The following is an 18,182-nucleotide window of genomic DNA, read 5'->3' on the forward strand; positions in this document are numbered from 1 at the left end:
TGCCAGATAGGGTTTCTGTGCAGTCAGTAGAGAAAGCAGCTGCCAGTTTCTGTTCTGAAAGGGTGGATGGGGGCATGTTTCACATATTTTCAAAATTTGCATTGGCTGTTGTTCAAGAGCGTCGAATCACCATCTGTGTTATAATCCACTAGATAGTTGTGGCCCAGAAGGGCCTCACTGGCCCTTCTTACACTCCTAGACCTTTTCTTGGATGTGCTGGGGAAAATTTATTGGGTCTCTGATGATGCATCCACTACTTTTATAGAGCGAGAAGTTTTAGTTTGTTGCACTCTGCTTTTCTGCCTAAGGTGCATGTAAGTTAGCTGTGCTCTGCTTCTTAAAATACACTTAAAAGCGTGACCATTCTTACTGGAATTTATAATTGAAACTTTTGCCAGTTTTACATTCCAAAGATGTTTCATGGAACAGATAATTTCATCATGTAATATGTCATCACGTGTGACATATGGAGAGAGCTGTTGTCTAATCATGGCTGGTTTTTTTCTGAGCCGATGTTTCAAATTTTACAGAATGCTGCAGCTGCTAGAGAGAAAACATGAGAGACAGTGGATTCTTTAAAGCGGTGGATTCTGACCCAGCATTAGTTCTGGTTGTGTCTAGTCCCTGCCAGTGTTATTTTGGTCAGGTCTCTTGGCCACGTGCCTTGCTGCTGTCGTTGTGCCCGTCAACGATGAGCCCCAGATGCCAACACATTTTCTCAGGCTCAGCACTGATAAAACAGCAGTGTGTCTGCTTATAAGCAAATAACATTTTAGATTGTACAGGCATCCTGGGATGTGTTTGGTACAGAAGAGTATCACTGACAGGAGATTTACTGGCAAGTATTGAAAGCCATAAGCTCATGGTTTTCAAAACAGTTGCAGTGTTCCAGGACGTTTAACTTCCCAAATATGAAAGAGCAGGACAAATGAATATTCTGGGATTACTGGGAGATCTGAAAATAATTTGAAAACATTGTGGTCCCCTACACCAGCATAACCCCATTATTGCTGACTGGTCAGGCACAGATAACATCAAGTCTCCTTCACACTTGGGCAAAGTACCTAATAATCTGATTGCAGAGGAATCTGAGACAAGAGATTTCTCTGCTGGCAGCAGCCTGGCAAAGTGAGCTCTTGCTCTAGAGGTTTGTCTGGGATGTGACAGGGATCAATCAGCTGCAGGGTGGGGCAGCAGGAATCCCTGTCATGCTGATCCATGGGGTGCTCTCATTCTGAATCCCTGTCATGCTGACCCATGGGATGCTCTCATTCTGGGGATGGGTTGAGGCAGAGCAGCCCAGTCCCTGCAGTCTGGAACTCCTTTCCTCCCCTTCTGGGCTTACAGAACCTGAGTTACTGGAGGTTTTTTTTGCACTGATCTCCTGTTCCACAGCTCTAATTCCCTGCTTACTACCAGGGCAAAATAGTACCAAAAAAAAGAGTCCCGACATCACAGCTGTTCTAATGACTCTTATATTTTAATGCATTTAATTTGTGAGTACACAAATGCTCATTACATCAATTTTAGCCCTTTCCAATAGCCCTGGCTGAATTATGTAATGTCTGTTTTGCCTCTGCTTGCTTTCATAGTGTAAATTAATTTCTCCATGTATTGCTGCAGCGTTTTAGTCTAAAAGCTTTTTTATATGCAGTAGGCTGTGCCATTAAAAATCTCTTTGGAGACTGAATCGCCCTATTATCTGGTAACAATGTACTCACTGTTAAAAGCTGTAGCTAAAATCTGAGCTGTTGAACTTGATGTGTTTCAGCTACCTCCTCCCTCATCTGCTTCCTACCAAGCCGGCGTTAGATATCCACGGGCTCTGCCACCAGACCGCAAACACGGTCCAGAGGGTCTTCAAGATGAGCTTTGTCCCCGTTGGCTTCTGGCAGAGGTTCATAGCTCGGATGTTAATTAGCCTGGCAGAGATGGACCTCCAGGTAGGTTACTCTGTCTGTCTGCAAACAAAAGCAGACAGCTGAAGGGGTTCAGTGTAAGTGGGATGTCTGTTCACATCCCGCCTCTGTCACAGACTGCAGTAACATTGTGTGAGTAAAGGGGAGAGGCGAGGCTCTGCACTCACAGTCTGACTCTGTTTTTGCAGTAGGCGTCATTGAGAACGACAAATTGGCACTGGGGGAGAAAACCTGAGTTCTCCACAGCCTCTTTATAACGTGATCCCCTGGAAGGTCTCAGTTCCTCCAGCATCTTCCAATTACAAGTAATTGGAGTTCTGCCTGAGGCTCTTGTCCATGACCATTCCACCAGGCCAGACTCCCTCACAGCTTTGCCAGAGGAGATCTGGAATAGCTCCAGCAAAGCCAAATATCTGAATCTCTATGGGTTTAAATGAGAAGAAAATTACAGGACTGTTGCCTTAATGAGGCACCCCATTAGTGCAAGTGCTATGAGTGACATTAAAGCAGTGTTTGCAAGGTTCTGAGAGCCCAGTGAATTTTGATGTTGTTGCAGATGTGTTTGTAGCAGTTTCTATCTGAAACTGTAATAAATATCTGCAAAATATTTATAGTACTGCTCTGCTATCTTCTTAGCAGCTCTCCATTAAACTGTGGTCTGTCAGTGATGTACAGAACATGGAAAACATGATACCTGTTTTTGGAAGGTCCTCTGTGTTCCAGGCTTCTCAAGCCATGTAATAACTTTACCTCTTTTAATGGGGTGTCTTGGCAACCCCTTGCTTACATCCTCCTGGGCACTACATAATCCTAGAGCACCTTTCCTAGGGTCTTCATCCAGCCCTCATGAAGAAAGTGGAAAGGATGCCAGGCGTCAGACCTGTCTGCAGGCAAATAAATGTTGGAGCAATGAGTACAGCGGAGTCCTGCAGATTAACTTCTTGGTTTTAAAACAGAAATACATTTTGCTGGTTCGAAGTGTCTTGGAGAAGAGCCATCTTCCTCCTACTAAAACAGGTGGAAAAGTTAACTCTCTGCACTGAGGGCAGGCTTCATCATTCACTAGAACATTTAGTGCTTTAGGTTTATAAGACTTTTGTGAGTGCAGAATAAATACGGCAAATGTCACAGTTACAGAATTAGCTTTGTGCACTGATATGAAATTGTTCTTTTTTGAGTGGCATGAAAAAGATTTCCACTGTGGAAAAATCAATTTTACCATGTGTATTTCCATTCCATCGCAAAATTTTATATGAGCACAAGTCACTTTTACTGGAAAAGGTACAACAGCACCTGTGAAAGCCAAAAAAAGAAATCACTTTCTTGCCCGATTAAAACATCCTTACGAGAAATGCAAAACTTATGTTTTTCTGCTTGTTTCAGCTCTTTGAAAACAAGAAGAACACCAAGACAAGGAACAAAAAGGTGACCATCTACAGCTTCACAGGCACGCAAAGGAACCGCTGCAGCACGTTCCGAGTCAAAAGGACTCACACGGTTTACTGGCAGGAAGGTCTGTTCGTTACCTTTGATGGAGGCTATCTTAGGTAATTTGTGTTCATAATGCAGCATGTGTGACAGGGGACTAATAGAGTGTATGAGACACATCAGCTGAATGGAGATGAATGGGCCTGACCCAGGCTGTGTGCTCACTCATCAGGAGAAGAGGAGGCTCTTCTAATGGACATAACTCACCTGGTAACAATTGCTGGCAAAATGATGAATAACTGATTATTTGGCAGGTCTGAATGTATCAAGCTTATCTGCTGTTGCAGCCACAAATTAAAAGAGGCCTGAGAACAGAAAGTGAAATTCAGAGTGGGGCTCTGGCAGCTTAAAATCATGCATTTTCACATGCAAAGATTTCCTTACCTCAATGAGTTTTCCACTGAATCCTAAAACTTCACCACTGCATGGCAGCAATCCAGGTCAATGGAGGTGCTTCTGTGCAGCAGGGACTGTGGGCAAGGGCCTCAACCTGGCCAAGGCAGAATGTCTGCTGGCTGCCAGCCTGGGGAAAACCTCCTGTCCATGTTGTTTCACAAATGCAGACATTTAAGGCTTCTGTTTCTTCAGTCCCTGGCAAGACAGGGAGGAACCATTGGTGCTGTTGCATGGTCGGAGGCCAGAAGGGAGCAGTGACCTTCCCAAGTTTCCAAGCTCAGTAGGGACTTGAACCCAGACGCTGCAAACCACAGGCTGGAATCCTGAATTCTGGACCATGGTAGTGGTCTTGCTGTTAGTTCCCCATGTATTTCAGGGAGTTACACTTTCATGGGAATTGTGCAAAAATGATGTTCATAAACTTTTCCTAACGGTTTCTGGAAATACCATTATTATTCCACTGGAGTTTTATGACTGATTTTACAGCTCCCAACCTTCCATCATTCTGTATAGGGCATTTCTGTCAAAGCTCTCTGTCATACTCAGCTTGCTTAGGCCACAGTTTTCCCTAGTCCTGACCTGCTATAGCACTTACCCTTTGTGAGGAACTGGCATTTCTGTACAAGAATTCTCTTCTGAAAGTAATTTTCAGAAGAGGCTGAGTTGAAAATCACCCTCGAAGCTAGATTGCTTTGTGTTTCTATGACTCATGAACTGTGTGTTATTATGTAACTCAGGTTTCCTGCCAGAGAGAAAGTTTGTTGATGCTGATACTTCAGAAAAGCTTCACAGGTCTGTCTTTTGGCTTTCTCCCACAGTGTCGAGTCTTCTGATGTGAACTGGAAAAAGAAAAAAAGTGGTGGAATTAAAATAATTTCCCAGTCAGAAGTGAGAGACTTTTCAGCCATGGCCTTCATCACGGATCATGTCAACTCTTTGATAGACCAGTGGTTCCCTGGTAAGAGAACAGCTCTAATTTTCTGCGCTGTGTTACATCTTTTCAACAGAGGGTTCTTTGACAGAGCTCTCCAGGTGCACAATATTGTGTGTTAATTGAAGACCCCTCAGGCTCTGACAGTCTCAAGCCAATAACATTTGATAAAAGCTAATAAACCTGCAGACAGATCAAGATTAGTTGCCAACACCCTTTGGTCTAGACATTGTGTCTTCCAGTCTGTCTGTCACAGCAGCACAGGTGAAACATTGCAGTTCAAACAGGACCTGCAGGAGTTCAAGAGACTCACCCAGTGCTTGTAGCAGGGGCAGGATTTGGCCCACACTGCTTGGTGCTGTCCCTTGAACTCATTCTGGCATCAGCTGGGATGAGGATTTGCCCACCATTTCTAACTTTCTGTGAGTTACAAAATTCTGATGTGAGAGGCTTGAGTGAATATGGTACCAAGGACTGCATGCCAAGGTAACTTCCTTGACTCCTGCAGCTGCTTTTCCTGTGCTCAGCACAGATCCTGCTGTTACCCAGCAGGCTCTTTGCAACCCCCATACACTTTGTTTGAAACCAAAACAAAATCTGAAGTGCTCTTTGTCGTCCTACCCTGGTCTAGAAAGCAGTGCCAAAGTCTCTTAATTGGAGGCTCTGTGGAGGAAACAGTGGTGCGCTCTCACATACTCACGTTCTACATGTTCTGAAGATAAAAGAACATTTTATTTGTCTTTGGATTAAAATAATGCTAAAATTAATCAGTGAAGCTTGAGAAGAGCCACGACTTCAAAGGCTGCAGCCTGTGTTCACCCTGACTAATTGTGGGCATTTAACAGAGCCTGTCACCACAAAATCTCTCTGTAGTTATGGGAGAGGTATGAACCTCCCAAAGGCTTAGTCGTGGTAGAACCCACATTTCCCCTGGAGGGGCTGAACACGTTGCCCATGAGGGAGCCCACAGGACCTGTGTTCCCAGCCTGGGTGCTGCAGGTGAGTGCTGAGCCTGAGCTCAGTGTGCTGTGCCTGCCAGCCTGCTCCCAACCCCATTCCCACCTCAAGCCATCTGGCAGTTTGCAGCCTGGGCAGAGACACGGACACGCAGCAAGCAGAAGGGTCTCTCCATTCCTTTATTCACATACTTCCAATTTTTGCTGGTCCTGAGTACATCTGTCTCACAAGCCTGTGGGTTACCTGTGACCAGAGCAGGGTGAGTGTTGGGTCATGTCCACAGCCCTGACTCCCCAGCACTGTCCCTGCCTTCTTTGCAGAGGTTTTCCTGTTCCAGTCAGTGCCCTGCAGCAAACCGCTCTGTGTGAGCGTGACCGTTCCCAACCGGCGCATCCAGGTCGTGCTGCGGACACTGGAATGCACTCCGAGCTGTTGTTCCCCCTCAGCTGCCGTGGTGGTGACGTGGTTTCCTGTTTGTTTGCTGTCTCTGCAGCCCTCACAGCCATGGAGAGCGATGGCACGCTGCTGATGGAGCAGTACGTGCCCTGCCATATCTGTGCAGCTGCCAGGCCGGAGCAGCGCGAGGGCGGCGAGCGGGCCGAGGACGCGCAGTACTTCAACATGGAGGATTGCGTCCTGACCGCCATCGAGCTGGACTACATCACGTGTCCCAACCACCCTGACATCCCCGTGTCGCTCCAAGAGCTGGTCCCAGAGCTTTTCATGACTGATTTTCCTGCCAGGTAACGTGTGACAGCCTTTGGTTGAGTTTCAGTGTACCTGCGTGATTTGGTTGGGCACTTTTCCCGAGTTGTCTCTGCTGACCACAGGAAACAAATCCATCTGCTCTCCATCCGTGCTCTGGCAGTTCATCCTGAGCTGCACCCCTGGTGTTCAGCAGCTTGCTTAGGCAATATCTGTGTGCTGACCGAGTCATCACACCAGGGGTCCTTTGAGATCACTGTGCTGCAATGTCAAAGTCCTTTTTAAAGCCACAGCTGTCCTGCATTGCCCAGAACTCTGGCCAGGACTTTCTGTAGTTGGAGTCTTTCTGAGATCCCACAAAAGGAGATTTTAATGTGGCAAAACAAAAAGGAAGTGCTGCTGCATCACAAAATTGGCACTGAAATGGCCTTAATTTTGTAAGGGCTTGTAGGTGAGTGAGTTTATGGACACCACAGGGGGACTCACACTGAGCTGGGGCCCCTGCTCAGCTGAGGGCTGCTGGATGTGCTGGGTGTGTGGCAGCCCTGAAGAGCTGAAGGAGCTCTCCCCTACCCACTGCAGCACTGCCAAATCTTTAAGCTGCTTAACTGCATTCCCAGATGGGCTCAGTCTTACACCCCTCATTACTCTGTGTGCAGAGCAGGAGACCTGAGGGCACGCAGGACAGCAGAGCAATGTCCCCTTTGGCTCCTGCTCTCTCATGAGTGCCCAATGCAGAATCACAGGGCCTCTGGACCAGACTGTCCTGTTGGCTGCTGTCAAAGCTCTCTGTGCTCTCACTGGCCCCTGCTGCTTTGTTGGGGTCATTTTTCTGGGCAAACACCCCATCAGCTCATCACACCAGCCCTCCTCATACTGTTATCTCCTGCAGATTCATTTGGCAGGTGTGAGGTGAGTGGAGATGTTTGAAGTGTGAACAGCTGTAAAAGTAGTCTCTGGGAGAGTGGGGAAATGATGAATTGCAGCCTGGGAACACTAAGCTGATTTGAATAATCAGGTTTCAGAGTGTGGGGCTGTTCATAAACATCCTGTCCTGCCTCGGTGGAAAAAAAAAGAGGAACAGGAGGTAAATGAAGCAAAACAAAAATCATTAATACAGATAAGTAGTACAAGTATCAGTACCTGTGTCATCTGCTTGGAAAAGGAGCTTATGTGCTTTCCAGATCTGTTTGATTCTTATGGGATAAATTAGTAAAAAGCCTTTTGTGCTTCTTTGCTCAAATTACTATTTTCTGTGAGAAATCTGTTGTACAATGTGAGCCAGCATGGAGTGCACTGAGATGACCAAGGTAGTTCAGGTGATCCAGTCCTCTTGGTAGATAAGGCAAGAACCTAGTAGGCATTTGTGAAAATGGAAATCACATTAAAAATATTAATTTACCACATCTTTGAAACTTTAATTAAAAACCCCCAATTTCTTTTTGGCAGACTGTTCCTGGAAAATAGCAAACTGGAATGCAGTGAAAATGAAAACAACGTTCTTGGCCAGGGTGGAAGTGGAACTGTTATATATCGGGCACGATACCAAGGAAAACCAGTGGCTGTGAAGAGATTTCAGATTAAAAAATGCAAGGGTTCTCCCACTTCAGCTGCAGGTACAGTGCACAGGTTTGGTGTCAGGAATCAGGGAATCTGCTTCTCTCCTGCAGATCAGAGGTTGGATTGATACGGTGCCAAGGCAGAGCCCTTGATTGGGAAGGGAGATGAGATTTCAACTCCTGTTCCCATGCTATTTGGCCTTGAGAAGTGTGGGTGTGCTTGGGTTTGCACTGAGGACTTGCGAGTCTCCACCTCTGAATTAGTGTTTTACCCCCTCTGTGCCAGCAGCTGGAGAAAGCAAACTGGGAATCCTGCTGAGCCCAGCAGCTTCTCCAGGCAGGGATGGGCTCCTGTGGAGCCCAGCTTTGCAGCAGAGCCTCAGTCCATGGACAGAGGCAAGGGGAAAGTGCCTCACATTCCTCATTTTTGTCGGGGGAGGATGTGGGGAATCCCTGAGCTGTGGAGGAGGCCTGCTGCTGTCCCAGTGACAAATCACCTTCGGGAAGAGCCGACCTGCCTGAGCAGCCTGGGGTGTGCTGTGGCAGCTGGACCATTACTGTGATGGGTCTCTTCTGGCAGGGAGGCTGGGAAACTGTAGGGCAGAGCCCTTGCAGCCAAGGGGCTGCAGTGGGCCATCTGCACAGAGCCCCTGCTGGGATAAGCACAGCACAGCTTTCCAAAGTCATCAGGGGATATGTGAGAACAGCATGTGCCAGACACACCTGAGCCTGGTGTTTAAGGACCAAGGGAGCTCTTGCTTCCTGAGGCACCAGACAGATCCTGCTTATAGCCAGTGTCTCTTAGTGGCTCATGCATCAGCAAAAGGATTCAGCTTCAAGCCTTGCTGTCAACATAATCCCACCAGCTGGAGGGTGATCACCTCCCAGAGAGTTTGTGACTTGTTTCCTGAGCTGGGCAGTGAGAAGGGGGGTTGTGTGTCTTGCCAGATACCATGCTGAAGCACCTGCGGGCCATGGATGCCATGAAGAACTTCTCAGAGTTCCGTCAGGAGGCCAGCATGCTGCACTCCCTGCAGCACCCCTGCATCGTGTCCCTCATCGGCATCAGCATCCACCCGCTGTGCTTCGCGCTGGAGCTGGCCCCGCTGGGCAGCCTCACCACCGTCCTGGCTGAGAACTCCAAAGGTAACGCCAGCCTCTCCCCCACCCCTCTCCCACTGACAAATGCTCGGTGGTGTTTAAATTACTGCTTGATTTGCTGGAGGGGTTGTTTTTTTTTTCCAGACTAAGGGAAGTGGGAGGGATGGAATTGTTCTTGTATTGTGCTTTTGGGAACCTAGTAAAAATTGATGCTCGGGATTCTCAAAGCTACTTTGGAGACCTGGATTTTCAATTTTTCTGCAATGAATGTGGAGTGCATCTCTCTTCAGTGCTGCGTGGATGGTGCTGTAATTTTCCCTGTGCAGATGGGTGTCTGGTACTCTAAATTATCTCATTATTATCTGTATTGCTGTCATTGTCAAATGAACGACACTAATTCCAAGATAAGTTGAGGCCATCTGACCCTCTTGGCACCTTGGCTTCATGTCAACTTTCAGTCAAACACTGATTTTCACCCAAAGATTTAGTGGCCTAGAAGTAAAAGGGTTTAAAAAAAGAATCTAATAGGACTGTCAGACATGTACAGTTAAATAAACAGTGTCTTTTCAAATGGTGGCATTGAGTGATGTTTCAAAAGGTTGTCAGCTATTGCTCTGGAGTTAAAAAGAGAAGGAGAGAGGGGGAAGAAGCAGCAGTTATGGCAATTACAGGAGCTGGAGACGGGCTGTTCTTTGTGCCAGGTTCCTCCTTCGTGCCTCTGGGACACATGCTGACACACAAAATAGCCTACCAGATCGCCACAGGCCTGGCCTACCTGCACAAGAAGAACATCATCTTCTGCGACCTCAAGTCGGACAACATCCTGGTGTGGTCTCTGGACGTCAGGGAGCACGTGAACATCAAGCTCTCCGACTACGGCATCTCGCGGCAGTCGTTCCACGAGGGCGCGCTGGGCGTGGAGGGCACGCCTGGCTACCAGGCCCCCGAGATCCGGCCCCGCATCGTCTATGATGAAAAGGTGACTGACTGGGGGGCTGTGGGGCAGCCCTCTGGTGGCACTGGGGGCTGGCACCGTCCCATGGCTCAGTTCCCTTCTCTGTGCATGAGGGCTGGCACTGGCTTCCCCACTGTGCCTACCTTGCTCTCCTCTCCACCCCCCAACAGAGCCCTGCCCTGATTTCCCCTCTGTTTGTGGCTCCAGGTGGACATGTTCTCCTATGGGATGGTCCTGTACGAGCTGCTGTCCGGGCAGAGACCTGTGCTGGGACACCACCAGCTCCAGATTGCAAAGAAGCTGTCCAAAGGGATCCGTCCTGTCCTGGGGCAGCCCGAGGAGGTACAGCTCTACAGGATGCAGGCACTCATGATGGAGTGCTGGGACACTAAGCCTGAGAAGGTACAAAACCACCCTCCTGAGCTGTGTTCTCTCTTTTTGTGCAGGAGGGGTGAGCTTGCTCCTGGTGCAGCACAACAGCTCCATTGCCCATTTACCCCTCCTGCTGATTTGGCCCAGAATTCCTGTTGACTGGAATGAGAGTTTTATGAATGAAATGATGACAGATTTGTGGCCTTAGACATCTGTGGTGGCTTGAGGGTCCCTTGATGTCCATGGCAGTTAGGCTGCTGATTTCACCAGGGCAAGACATTACCCACAATTTCTAGAAGCAGCTCCAGTGTCATGCTGTGAGTGCAACTACAAAGGCTTCAAAATCCCCAAGATTATAAAAGGAGGTATGAGGAAGAAAAAGCTTCAAAGTGCAAGAAAAGGATTGTGCTGCATTGCATTCTTCATTAATTTCAGTTGGTGTTTTAGAGCTGCTGTCCTTCAAACAAAGGCCAGCCTGACTCTCAAACATCTCTACACTGTCATACGATGGGTCAGCTTACAAAATCCGTAAGCCTTAGGAAATTAATCAGTAAAATGTGTAAGATAATGACAGATCAAGCTTTAATAAATAATAATAGAAAATGGTTTGGGTTGGAATCCAATTCCAGGGACACTCAGCCTGTGCTTGTGCTGGGGATTGCCCTGATCCAGGTGCAGGACCTTGTGCTTGGCCTTGTTGAGCCTCCTGTTTATTGTGGCTCTCCTGTTTCATCTTGTGTGATTGTCTTTCTCTTTTCCTCCCCCCTCAGCGTCCCCTGGCCATCTCTGTGGTGGGGCAGATGAAAGATCCAACCTTTGCAACATTTATGTACCTGCTGCCCTGTGGGAAGCAATCCTCCTTTTTCTGCTCCCCGGGGCACGAGTACACCGTGGTGTTCTGGGATGGGAAGGAGGACACCAGGTGAGACAGCTCACATTAGCAATTCCTTTCTTTTCTTTTTCCTTTTTAAGTAAAAAAATCCTTCAGCATCTTTGCTTCTGCCTCTGGGAGGGAGGTAAAGAAGGTGAAAGTGAGCTTGGATGAACGCCAAGAATACAGTGAACACTGTTTTCCCAAACTCTTTTAATTGGGAACAGTGGTTGCTTTATAAAGGATATTTAATGAGCTTAACTCTGCTTCAGTTAATATGGGGAGAAGATTAGGGCAGTGTAATGATTCACACACACAGGATGAAGCATTTGCACATGAGAACAGACGTGTTCTGCCTTTTCTAATGAGGCCATTTAACACTAAACCTTTCCTAATTGAGGCTGCAGTTCCATCTCTCTTCTGCAAAGCAATTAAGCACATGCTTAAATCCTATTGCAATCATGGGGAGTTAACCACATGCCTGGAGCTGTGTGTGCATCCAAGTGTGCACTGCCAGTAAAATGTGTTCTGGACTGAGGGCATGTGCTTAAAATGTTATTAAATTGTGACTGAGGTGATGGCATTTTGCTCAGCCACATGTGACCTGCAGCTAGTTAGGTTCATTTTTATGGATGCTGCTGATTTTTATAGCCTCAGTCTTATTTGGAAACATTCACAAACTGATCTGAATTTTATATTAATGTGTTCACTATTTGTAACCATTAAGCTAATGGGGAAGGCACATGATTTGTTGCTGTACTATTTGCTTTGCCATTTGTGGTGCCTGGTCAGTTGTTCAGTGCAGGCAATGTAACTTTTCCTGCTGAGCTGGTGAAGCACATGGCACTCCCAGATGTGTTTTGAATACATGGATGTTGTCCAAATATTTACAGCAATATATCTCAGTGAATCTGCTTCCTGACTGGACAATCCACTTGCTGGAGACTGCTCAATAACAAGTTTACTGACATGTGACAGATTTCAGGATGTGTAATTGCTTGTGCCACAGTTGGTAAAACATCTGGGACTCGCAGATGTGGTTGTGAATATCCAGTTATTGTTCAAACATCCAAACTCAATAAACTTCCCCAAACAAAAAAAAATCCTTTTAGCTACAAAAAACTAATTAGTCATATTTATAAATAATTTTATTAGGTTACAGATCTTTGCTCTGTAGAATCATGCTCCTCTGTTTATGTACTGGAATAATAATGAAGCCAGATAATAGCAAGGCAGTGAAGTTGGAGAACAGCTATTCCCTTGAGAACCTAATGGGCAAGATGGGCTGAGATTTCCCAGTTATTAATTACTGCTGTTCAGCTGGATCTATTTATCTCACAGCTCCATTACAGGAGCAGACCACATGTGTCCTGCTAACCCTGTGCAAAGTCAGAGAGCTGAGTGTAAATCTTCACAGAAGCAATTGCACATCTGCCCCTGAGGAAGAGCCAGGGCACATCTTTCTTTCCCTTCAAATGAGGAATTCACAGTTTGGAGGGGTGTAGATCCTTGCAGCATCATCCATATCTGGGCAGTTGTGTCGTGGCTTGGCCACAAGTGCCACAAGTCCCTTGGTCCTTTGCAGGAGGAGTGTTGGCTGTCTGAAATTGTTGCTTGTTCCTTTCAGGAACTACACGGTGGTGAACCTGGAGAAAGGAGTCATGGAAGTGCAGAGGATGAGCTGCCCAGGAATGAAGCTGTGCTGCCAACTCAAATTTCAGAATGCCCTGTGGGCAGCCACAGAGGTGAGTGTTGCCTGTGCCCCCTCGTTAGGGGCGACACTAACCGAGAGAGAGGCCTGTTAAATTAGTAAAGCCAAGAGTGTGTGAGACAAAGGGCATCTCAAATGAGCAGTGACTTTGCATCTGCTGTCTCCAGGTGTTTTATTTCTACCTGACACACAGCTCCAGAGCCCAGAGTGACCGTGGGAACCTCAGCTTCCCGAGGGGAAACTCTGGCCTGGAGCAATCTGTGCCCAGGGGTTCCTCTGGGAAATGTCCTTATCTGTGGGTGATAAAGGGAGGCAGGGACAGAAAACATGCATTTAAGGGTGGGGTTTTGAAAGAGGCCTGAGGGATTTGAAGGTTGGTGGGAAATGGGTACCCGAGGTTTGTGTTTGCTGTGGAAAATTGCAGCTAAAAAGATAAGAGTGAGAGAGCTTGGCTGATTTATCCCCCAGAGCCCCTGGCCACCCATCAAAAAGGGCTGTTAAGTGTCAGCCAGCTCTGACACAATCATTTCACACAAAACAAAGAAAAAGCAGACAAAAACATTAAATCTACCTGAAGTTCAGTGTTTTAGAGTGGGGGGGAAAAAAAGGCCACACTCACTGAGTAAATAATTTGTGTTGGCTATTTCACTCTGCCCTGGCATGGATGCTGTGAGTATAAATTTTTTTTTCTCCCCATAAAAAAATAAGATATTTTGACTTTTTCTCTTCTCAAATAGAGGTAAAGCTCAAATACTCTTTTCTTTTTAATAATAATAATAAGTCTAGAAAAATTAAAATTTAAAGATCTTAAAGCATTGTATTTCCAATTTTGATGAGAATGAAAAGTTTGCTGGTTCCAAAACTGGGTGCTCTTGGTCAGTCTGGTAGATTTAGGAGGTATGGGACAGGTGTGATTCCACATAAAATGTAATGTCCCTTAAATGGACAGATTAATGCAAAATGACATACAACCTGCTTCAATTGTTGTTTGAGATTTTTGCATTCAGGGTTGTCAGATGCTGCTTTTGGATGTGGTGATAAAATCCCTACACTGGTGATTTTTTTTGACTTTTGGATAATGCATATATTGTACACAGCCTGTTCTGGGGAATGCAGCACCTGCTTTCTACTCACATGCCAAAGGTTTTCCATTAAAAAGAGAAATTTACTGTCTGGATATCAAAAAATACAAATAAAACCCAGTTTTGGAACCAATTAGATCTTGCTCAGGTATCAAGACATTAAAAGCAGGAGGTGGTTTGCATTTATAGAGTTTTATGTTCTCTTTCACAGGACCAGAAGATTTCTGTGTATGGATTGCAGGGCATGTGTCCCTTAAAGACTCCACTGAAGGGTTTAGACACTCCTGCCACTGTGAGCTGCTTCCTGGTGATGCCTCTTCTGAAGAGGGTAAGGAACAACCCAGGGGAAAAGGGGAAAAGGGCAGTAGTGAGACTGTGCTGCTGGGCCAAGCTGCCACTCTCAGCTGGTGCTGAAGGGCTTTGCTATGCCCAGGAACGTTTTGGCATTGCAAGGAGAAGGTTTCCAGGTCTTTCTGCCTCTGCCAGAGGACAGAGGTGTGGGCAAGAACCTGAGTCAGGGGACCAAAGCTGGCACTTCCAAGCCTGCTGGGAAAATAGTCAAAACAGATCAAATTCCTCAGCAAGGAAGTTTTCCAGCTGCATTTCCACTTCGCTGGAACACAAGGTTTAGGCTGATCAAGCAAAGTGGAGAAGACATGAAACAATAATTAGAATAGAGATTTGTTAAGTGCTAATGCAGGACGTGGGCACATCCAGCCCCTTGTACCCAGTGTTTTCCTGGCTGTGCTGTCATTTGTGTGCACAGTCATCCCTAAATGTTATCTGGGCTCAGCCACACTCCTGTTTTGGTTTTGAAGGAGAACACTTAGATAATACAGCTGGTTTGGGTAATGCTCTTATGGGTAACAGGGATAATTGCTCTTATGGGCATTAAAACAAGTTCTATGTTATCTGCCTTGCCCTGGAGTTGCCACCATCCCGTTCTGGCAGGAGGAATCTGACCTGGGTGCCCATTGTGGGCAAGCATGGGAGATGTATAAAAACTGTTTTCCTGCTGAATTACCTCCGTTTGCTTAGAGCCACCTCAAGTGAAAACATGGAATTATGGTCCAACATTACTAGTAGCTGTGTAGTCTTTGCAAATGCCAGCAGGCTGGGATGTGTCTGAGAGCTGCTGGTTTATACCAGGCCTGTCCCGAGCCATTGTCCATTTCTGGCTCTTCTGCTGGGATTGCTGAGTCTGAGGCAGATGGTTTGTGTAAGGTGTGCTGCTGCACTTCCAAACATGGTGTAAGTAGAGCTAAAGTAGGGCATTGATGTAAATTTGGCACAGGGCTGGATTTCTCTGCATCTGTTGGCTTTCCTTGGCTCCCGGACCTGCAGCGTTTGTCCACTGTGGAGTTTCGTTTCTGATGTGTAGGGCAAATTTCTTTTTCATGCTGGCTGAGGTTCCATCCAGGACAGTCGAAGGAACCTTTTGCTTTCAGCTTTTCCACTGTCACACAGCTTGCAAAGCCATTCCTCAGGGGTTACGAGTGGCTTTATGTCTCCTGGTTTCTATTTCCAGTTTGTGGCTTGCCTAGAAAATGTCATAAATAATGCCAGGCCCTACAATAGCAATATTGAGTCTAGACACCTCCCTTCCTCCCCCAACCCTACCCAACCTTCCAGAAATCCACCTCCCTTCAGCTCACTCCTTCTCAGTTTATTGTAGTTACTTTTTCCTCTCTCCTTTCTATGAATGAGTTTGGCAGTGAAATGGCCAGAGCAGCAGCCTGGGGATGTGCAGACCAGGCTGGCAAGAACTAAACCAGCCAGTTCTTCCAAAAAACCTATGTGGAAAGCTTACACTTGTCACACTCACTGCCTGGCCAGCAAGCTGTACCAGAGTTATCACAGTCACTGCTGTCCACTGGAGAAGAGAATTGCATTTCCCTTTAGCTGGTGAGATGTGAGGTAACTTTTAGTCAGAGAATTGCCGAGGGATGTTGCTGGGAAGGGGAATTCTTTACGACTGCCTTGGGAAGGCTGATCCAAAAGAAATAGTTTCCAAAACTTGGTTTCTCATCCAAAGGAAGCATCATGGAAATTTGAAAGCAGGCAAGAGGGGCCCAGAATCTGAAACTCACCCGCCAAGGAAAAGTCTTGTACAATTTAAGCTTTTTGTTGCATGCTTTTTGTCACCAGGATGATTCTTTTTGGTAAACAATACAATTTTCAGCAGAATAAAGCAAACAAATTAGCAAATGAGCAGGTTAAAAAGGGCAAACCAAGACACATTCTGCCTTGGTAGAAGACAAGTGGAGGGAAGAGATGTGGAGGGAGAGAGAAACCTGAATGGGTGCAAATCTTTGGCCCCACGCGGAAACCTGGAACGCGTGGAAACAAAAGCTGCATTTAAAGGCTGCAGCCAGCAGTGCCAGAGCCTGTGGGGACAGGAGGACGAGGAGGAGGTGCCCAGGCCCTGGTGCAGGGCTTTTTGCTGTTCCTGCTGGCCTGCTGGCAGGGGGACAGGACGTCTGGGGCCGGCTCATCCCCGCTCATCGCTGCGGCGCGGCCCCGCTCGGGGCCTGCCTCTGGCACAGCACGGGGCCTTCAAATGCACTTCTGTTGCTGTGTGTTTGTGTTGGCTCCTCGAGGAGCCCAAATGTTGAAAATGAATTCTGAGAAAGTTACTTAAGGTTTCTGGAGGCTGCAGCCCTGCCTGCCTGCCTGCCTTTGGTGGCTGCTGGAATACCCTGGGCAGGGGGGCTTTGCTTCACCAGCACTGGGTAAAATCTGGCAAGAATTAATTATGGCATCTGTGGGGAGGTGGTTTTTGACATGGTCTTCTGCAGAATTGGTCACTCCCTCAGCTCAGTCAAGTGAAGGATGGCAGGGTTAAGGGCATTTCTCAGCATTTGCTGCTTGTTTCTTATCTCTCTGAAAGATAACAGCAATGGCTGGATAGAAACAGGTCCTGATAGCTAAGACAGAAAACAATAAATACCCCAATGGAAAAGATATCTCCAAATTTGCTTCCACCATTATTCCATCCCAGACAGGCCAGGATTGGCATTGTTATTACTGGTAACACCAGTGACCCACCTCTGCCTGGTTATGGTGCTGACTGCTCAGTGCCAGGGAAATTTGGCCTGTGGAACCCAAAAGGGAATAGAGATTCTGTTCTGTAGTAGCTGACACTAATCAAGGAATTCAAAATAATTTTTTGTGAAGACTATACTTGGATAATTCAGCATTATCAAATCAAATGAGACAAAATTATAATCTCTGAAGATTTTTACAGTGTCCTATGTCATGCTAGGAGCAGTTCAGGTTGACATGCCTCATTACAGTTAATATCTGATGCTCCCATTTCAATTTAAATTTTCCATTTCTAGTAATAAATGCCTCTTGTGCAGGGTCCTTCAGACTGAAAAACTTGGACCATTTTTTACCAGAGAAATGTGGGCTGTTCTGCTTTGTTTTATTCAGTTTTAAGTAATTGAACTCCCTTCCAAAGAAAAAGTAACCCAAAACCCAGCTTGTGCAAAGCATTGTGCCATGATCCAACCTACTGATGCAACTCCTTGGCAAAGGCACTTCCAGGAGCCTTTGCACCAGATCCACATGGCAGCAGGAACATGGCACTGAGCACTGCAGGTCGTTGGGGTTTCTTTTAATTAGTGGTTAGAGAATTGGGACTGGACTGAGTTAGTCCAAGCCCCATTTCACAACTTTCCACTTGCTTTCCTAGTTTTTCCCATTACAGTAAAATTCTGCTGTGATCTGGATTAGTCATAGGGGCTCAGTGCTCTCGTGGTTTTACTCATACTTGGTGAGCAGAGAGTGTCTCTTTGTCCAGGACTCAAAATGAGCCTTGCAAGCAGAGCTGTCAATTAAATAACACTCACCCTGCACTACCTGCCCCTCAATAGCTGGGGCAAGCCAGTATACTGATTTTTCCAAGGGTTTACAGCCTGAGAACTATTGTCCAGGCCTGGCAGAATCAAGAACCCTGGAAGGGCACAGGGATGCCTTAATTTAGTTTTTGCATTCCCAGCTAAGGATGACTGAGCCCTCAGCCCCTCACTGGCATCCTGGGCATGCCAAAGACAGGGCTTTCCACTGTGGAGAGCCTGAGCAGGGGCAAGGTTGTGTCAGCTCTGTGCTGCTCTGTCTGGTTCTGTTTGGT

The 18,182-nt window shown here is 46.7% G+C and overlaps 1 protein-coding gene across 2 annotated transcripts in view; it reads left to right on the plus strand.

Moving 5' to 3' along the window:
* The window catches only part of LRRK1 (leucine rich repeat kinase 1), a 72,189-nt gene that overhangs the window by 48,114 nt on the left and 5,893 nt on the right, over window positions 1-18,182 (plus strand). For both annotated transcript variants that reach the window (XM_063169934.1, XM_063169935.1), the window contains 11 exons: window positions 1,772-1,943; window positions 3,303-3,466; window positions 4,622-4,761; window positions 6,185-6,434; window positions 7,846-8,012; window positions 8,904-9,101; window positions 9,758-10,035; window positions 10,219-10,413; window positions 11,154-11,305; window positions 12,882-12,999; window positions 14,259-14,375. In XM_063169934.1, the coding sequence (XP_063026004.1) occupies window positions 1,772-1,943; window positions 3,303-3,466; window positions 4,622-4,761; window positions 6,185-6,434; window positions 7,846-8,012; window positions 8,904-9,101; window positions 9,758-10,035; window positions 10,219-10,413; window positions 11,154-11,305; window positions 12,882-12,999; window positions 14,259-14,375 (1,951 nt within the window). The remainder of the gene's footprint in view (window positions 1-1,771; window positions 1,944-3,302; window positions 3,467-4,621; window positions 4,762-6,184; window positions 6,435-7,845; window positions 8,013-8,903; window positions 9,102-9,757; window positions 10,036-10,218; window positions 10,414-11,153; window positions 11,306-12,881; window positions 13,000-14,258; window positions 14,376-18,182) is intronic.

The sequence above is a fragment of the Melospiza melodia genome, chromosome 15, assembly GCF_035770615.1.
Source record: "Melospiza melodia melodia isolate bMelMel2 chromosome 15, bMelMel2.pri, whole genome shotgun sequence".
NCBI lineage: Eukaryota > Metazoa > Chordata > Aves > Passeriformes > Passerellidae > Melospiza > Melospiza melodia.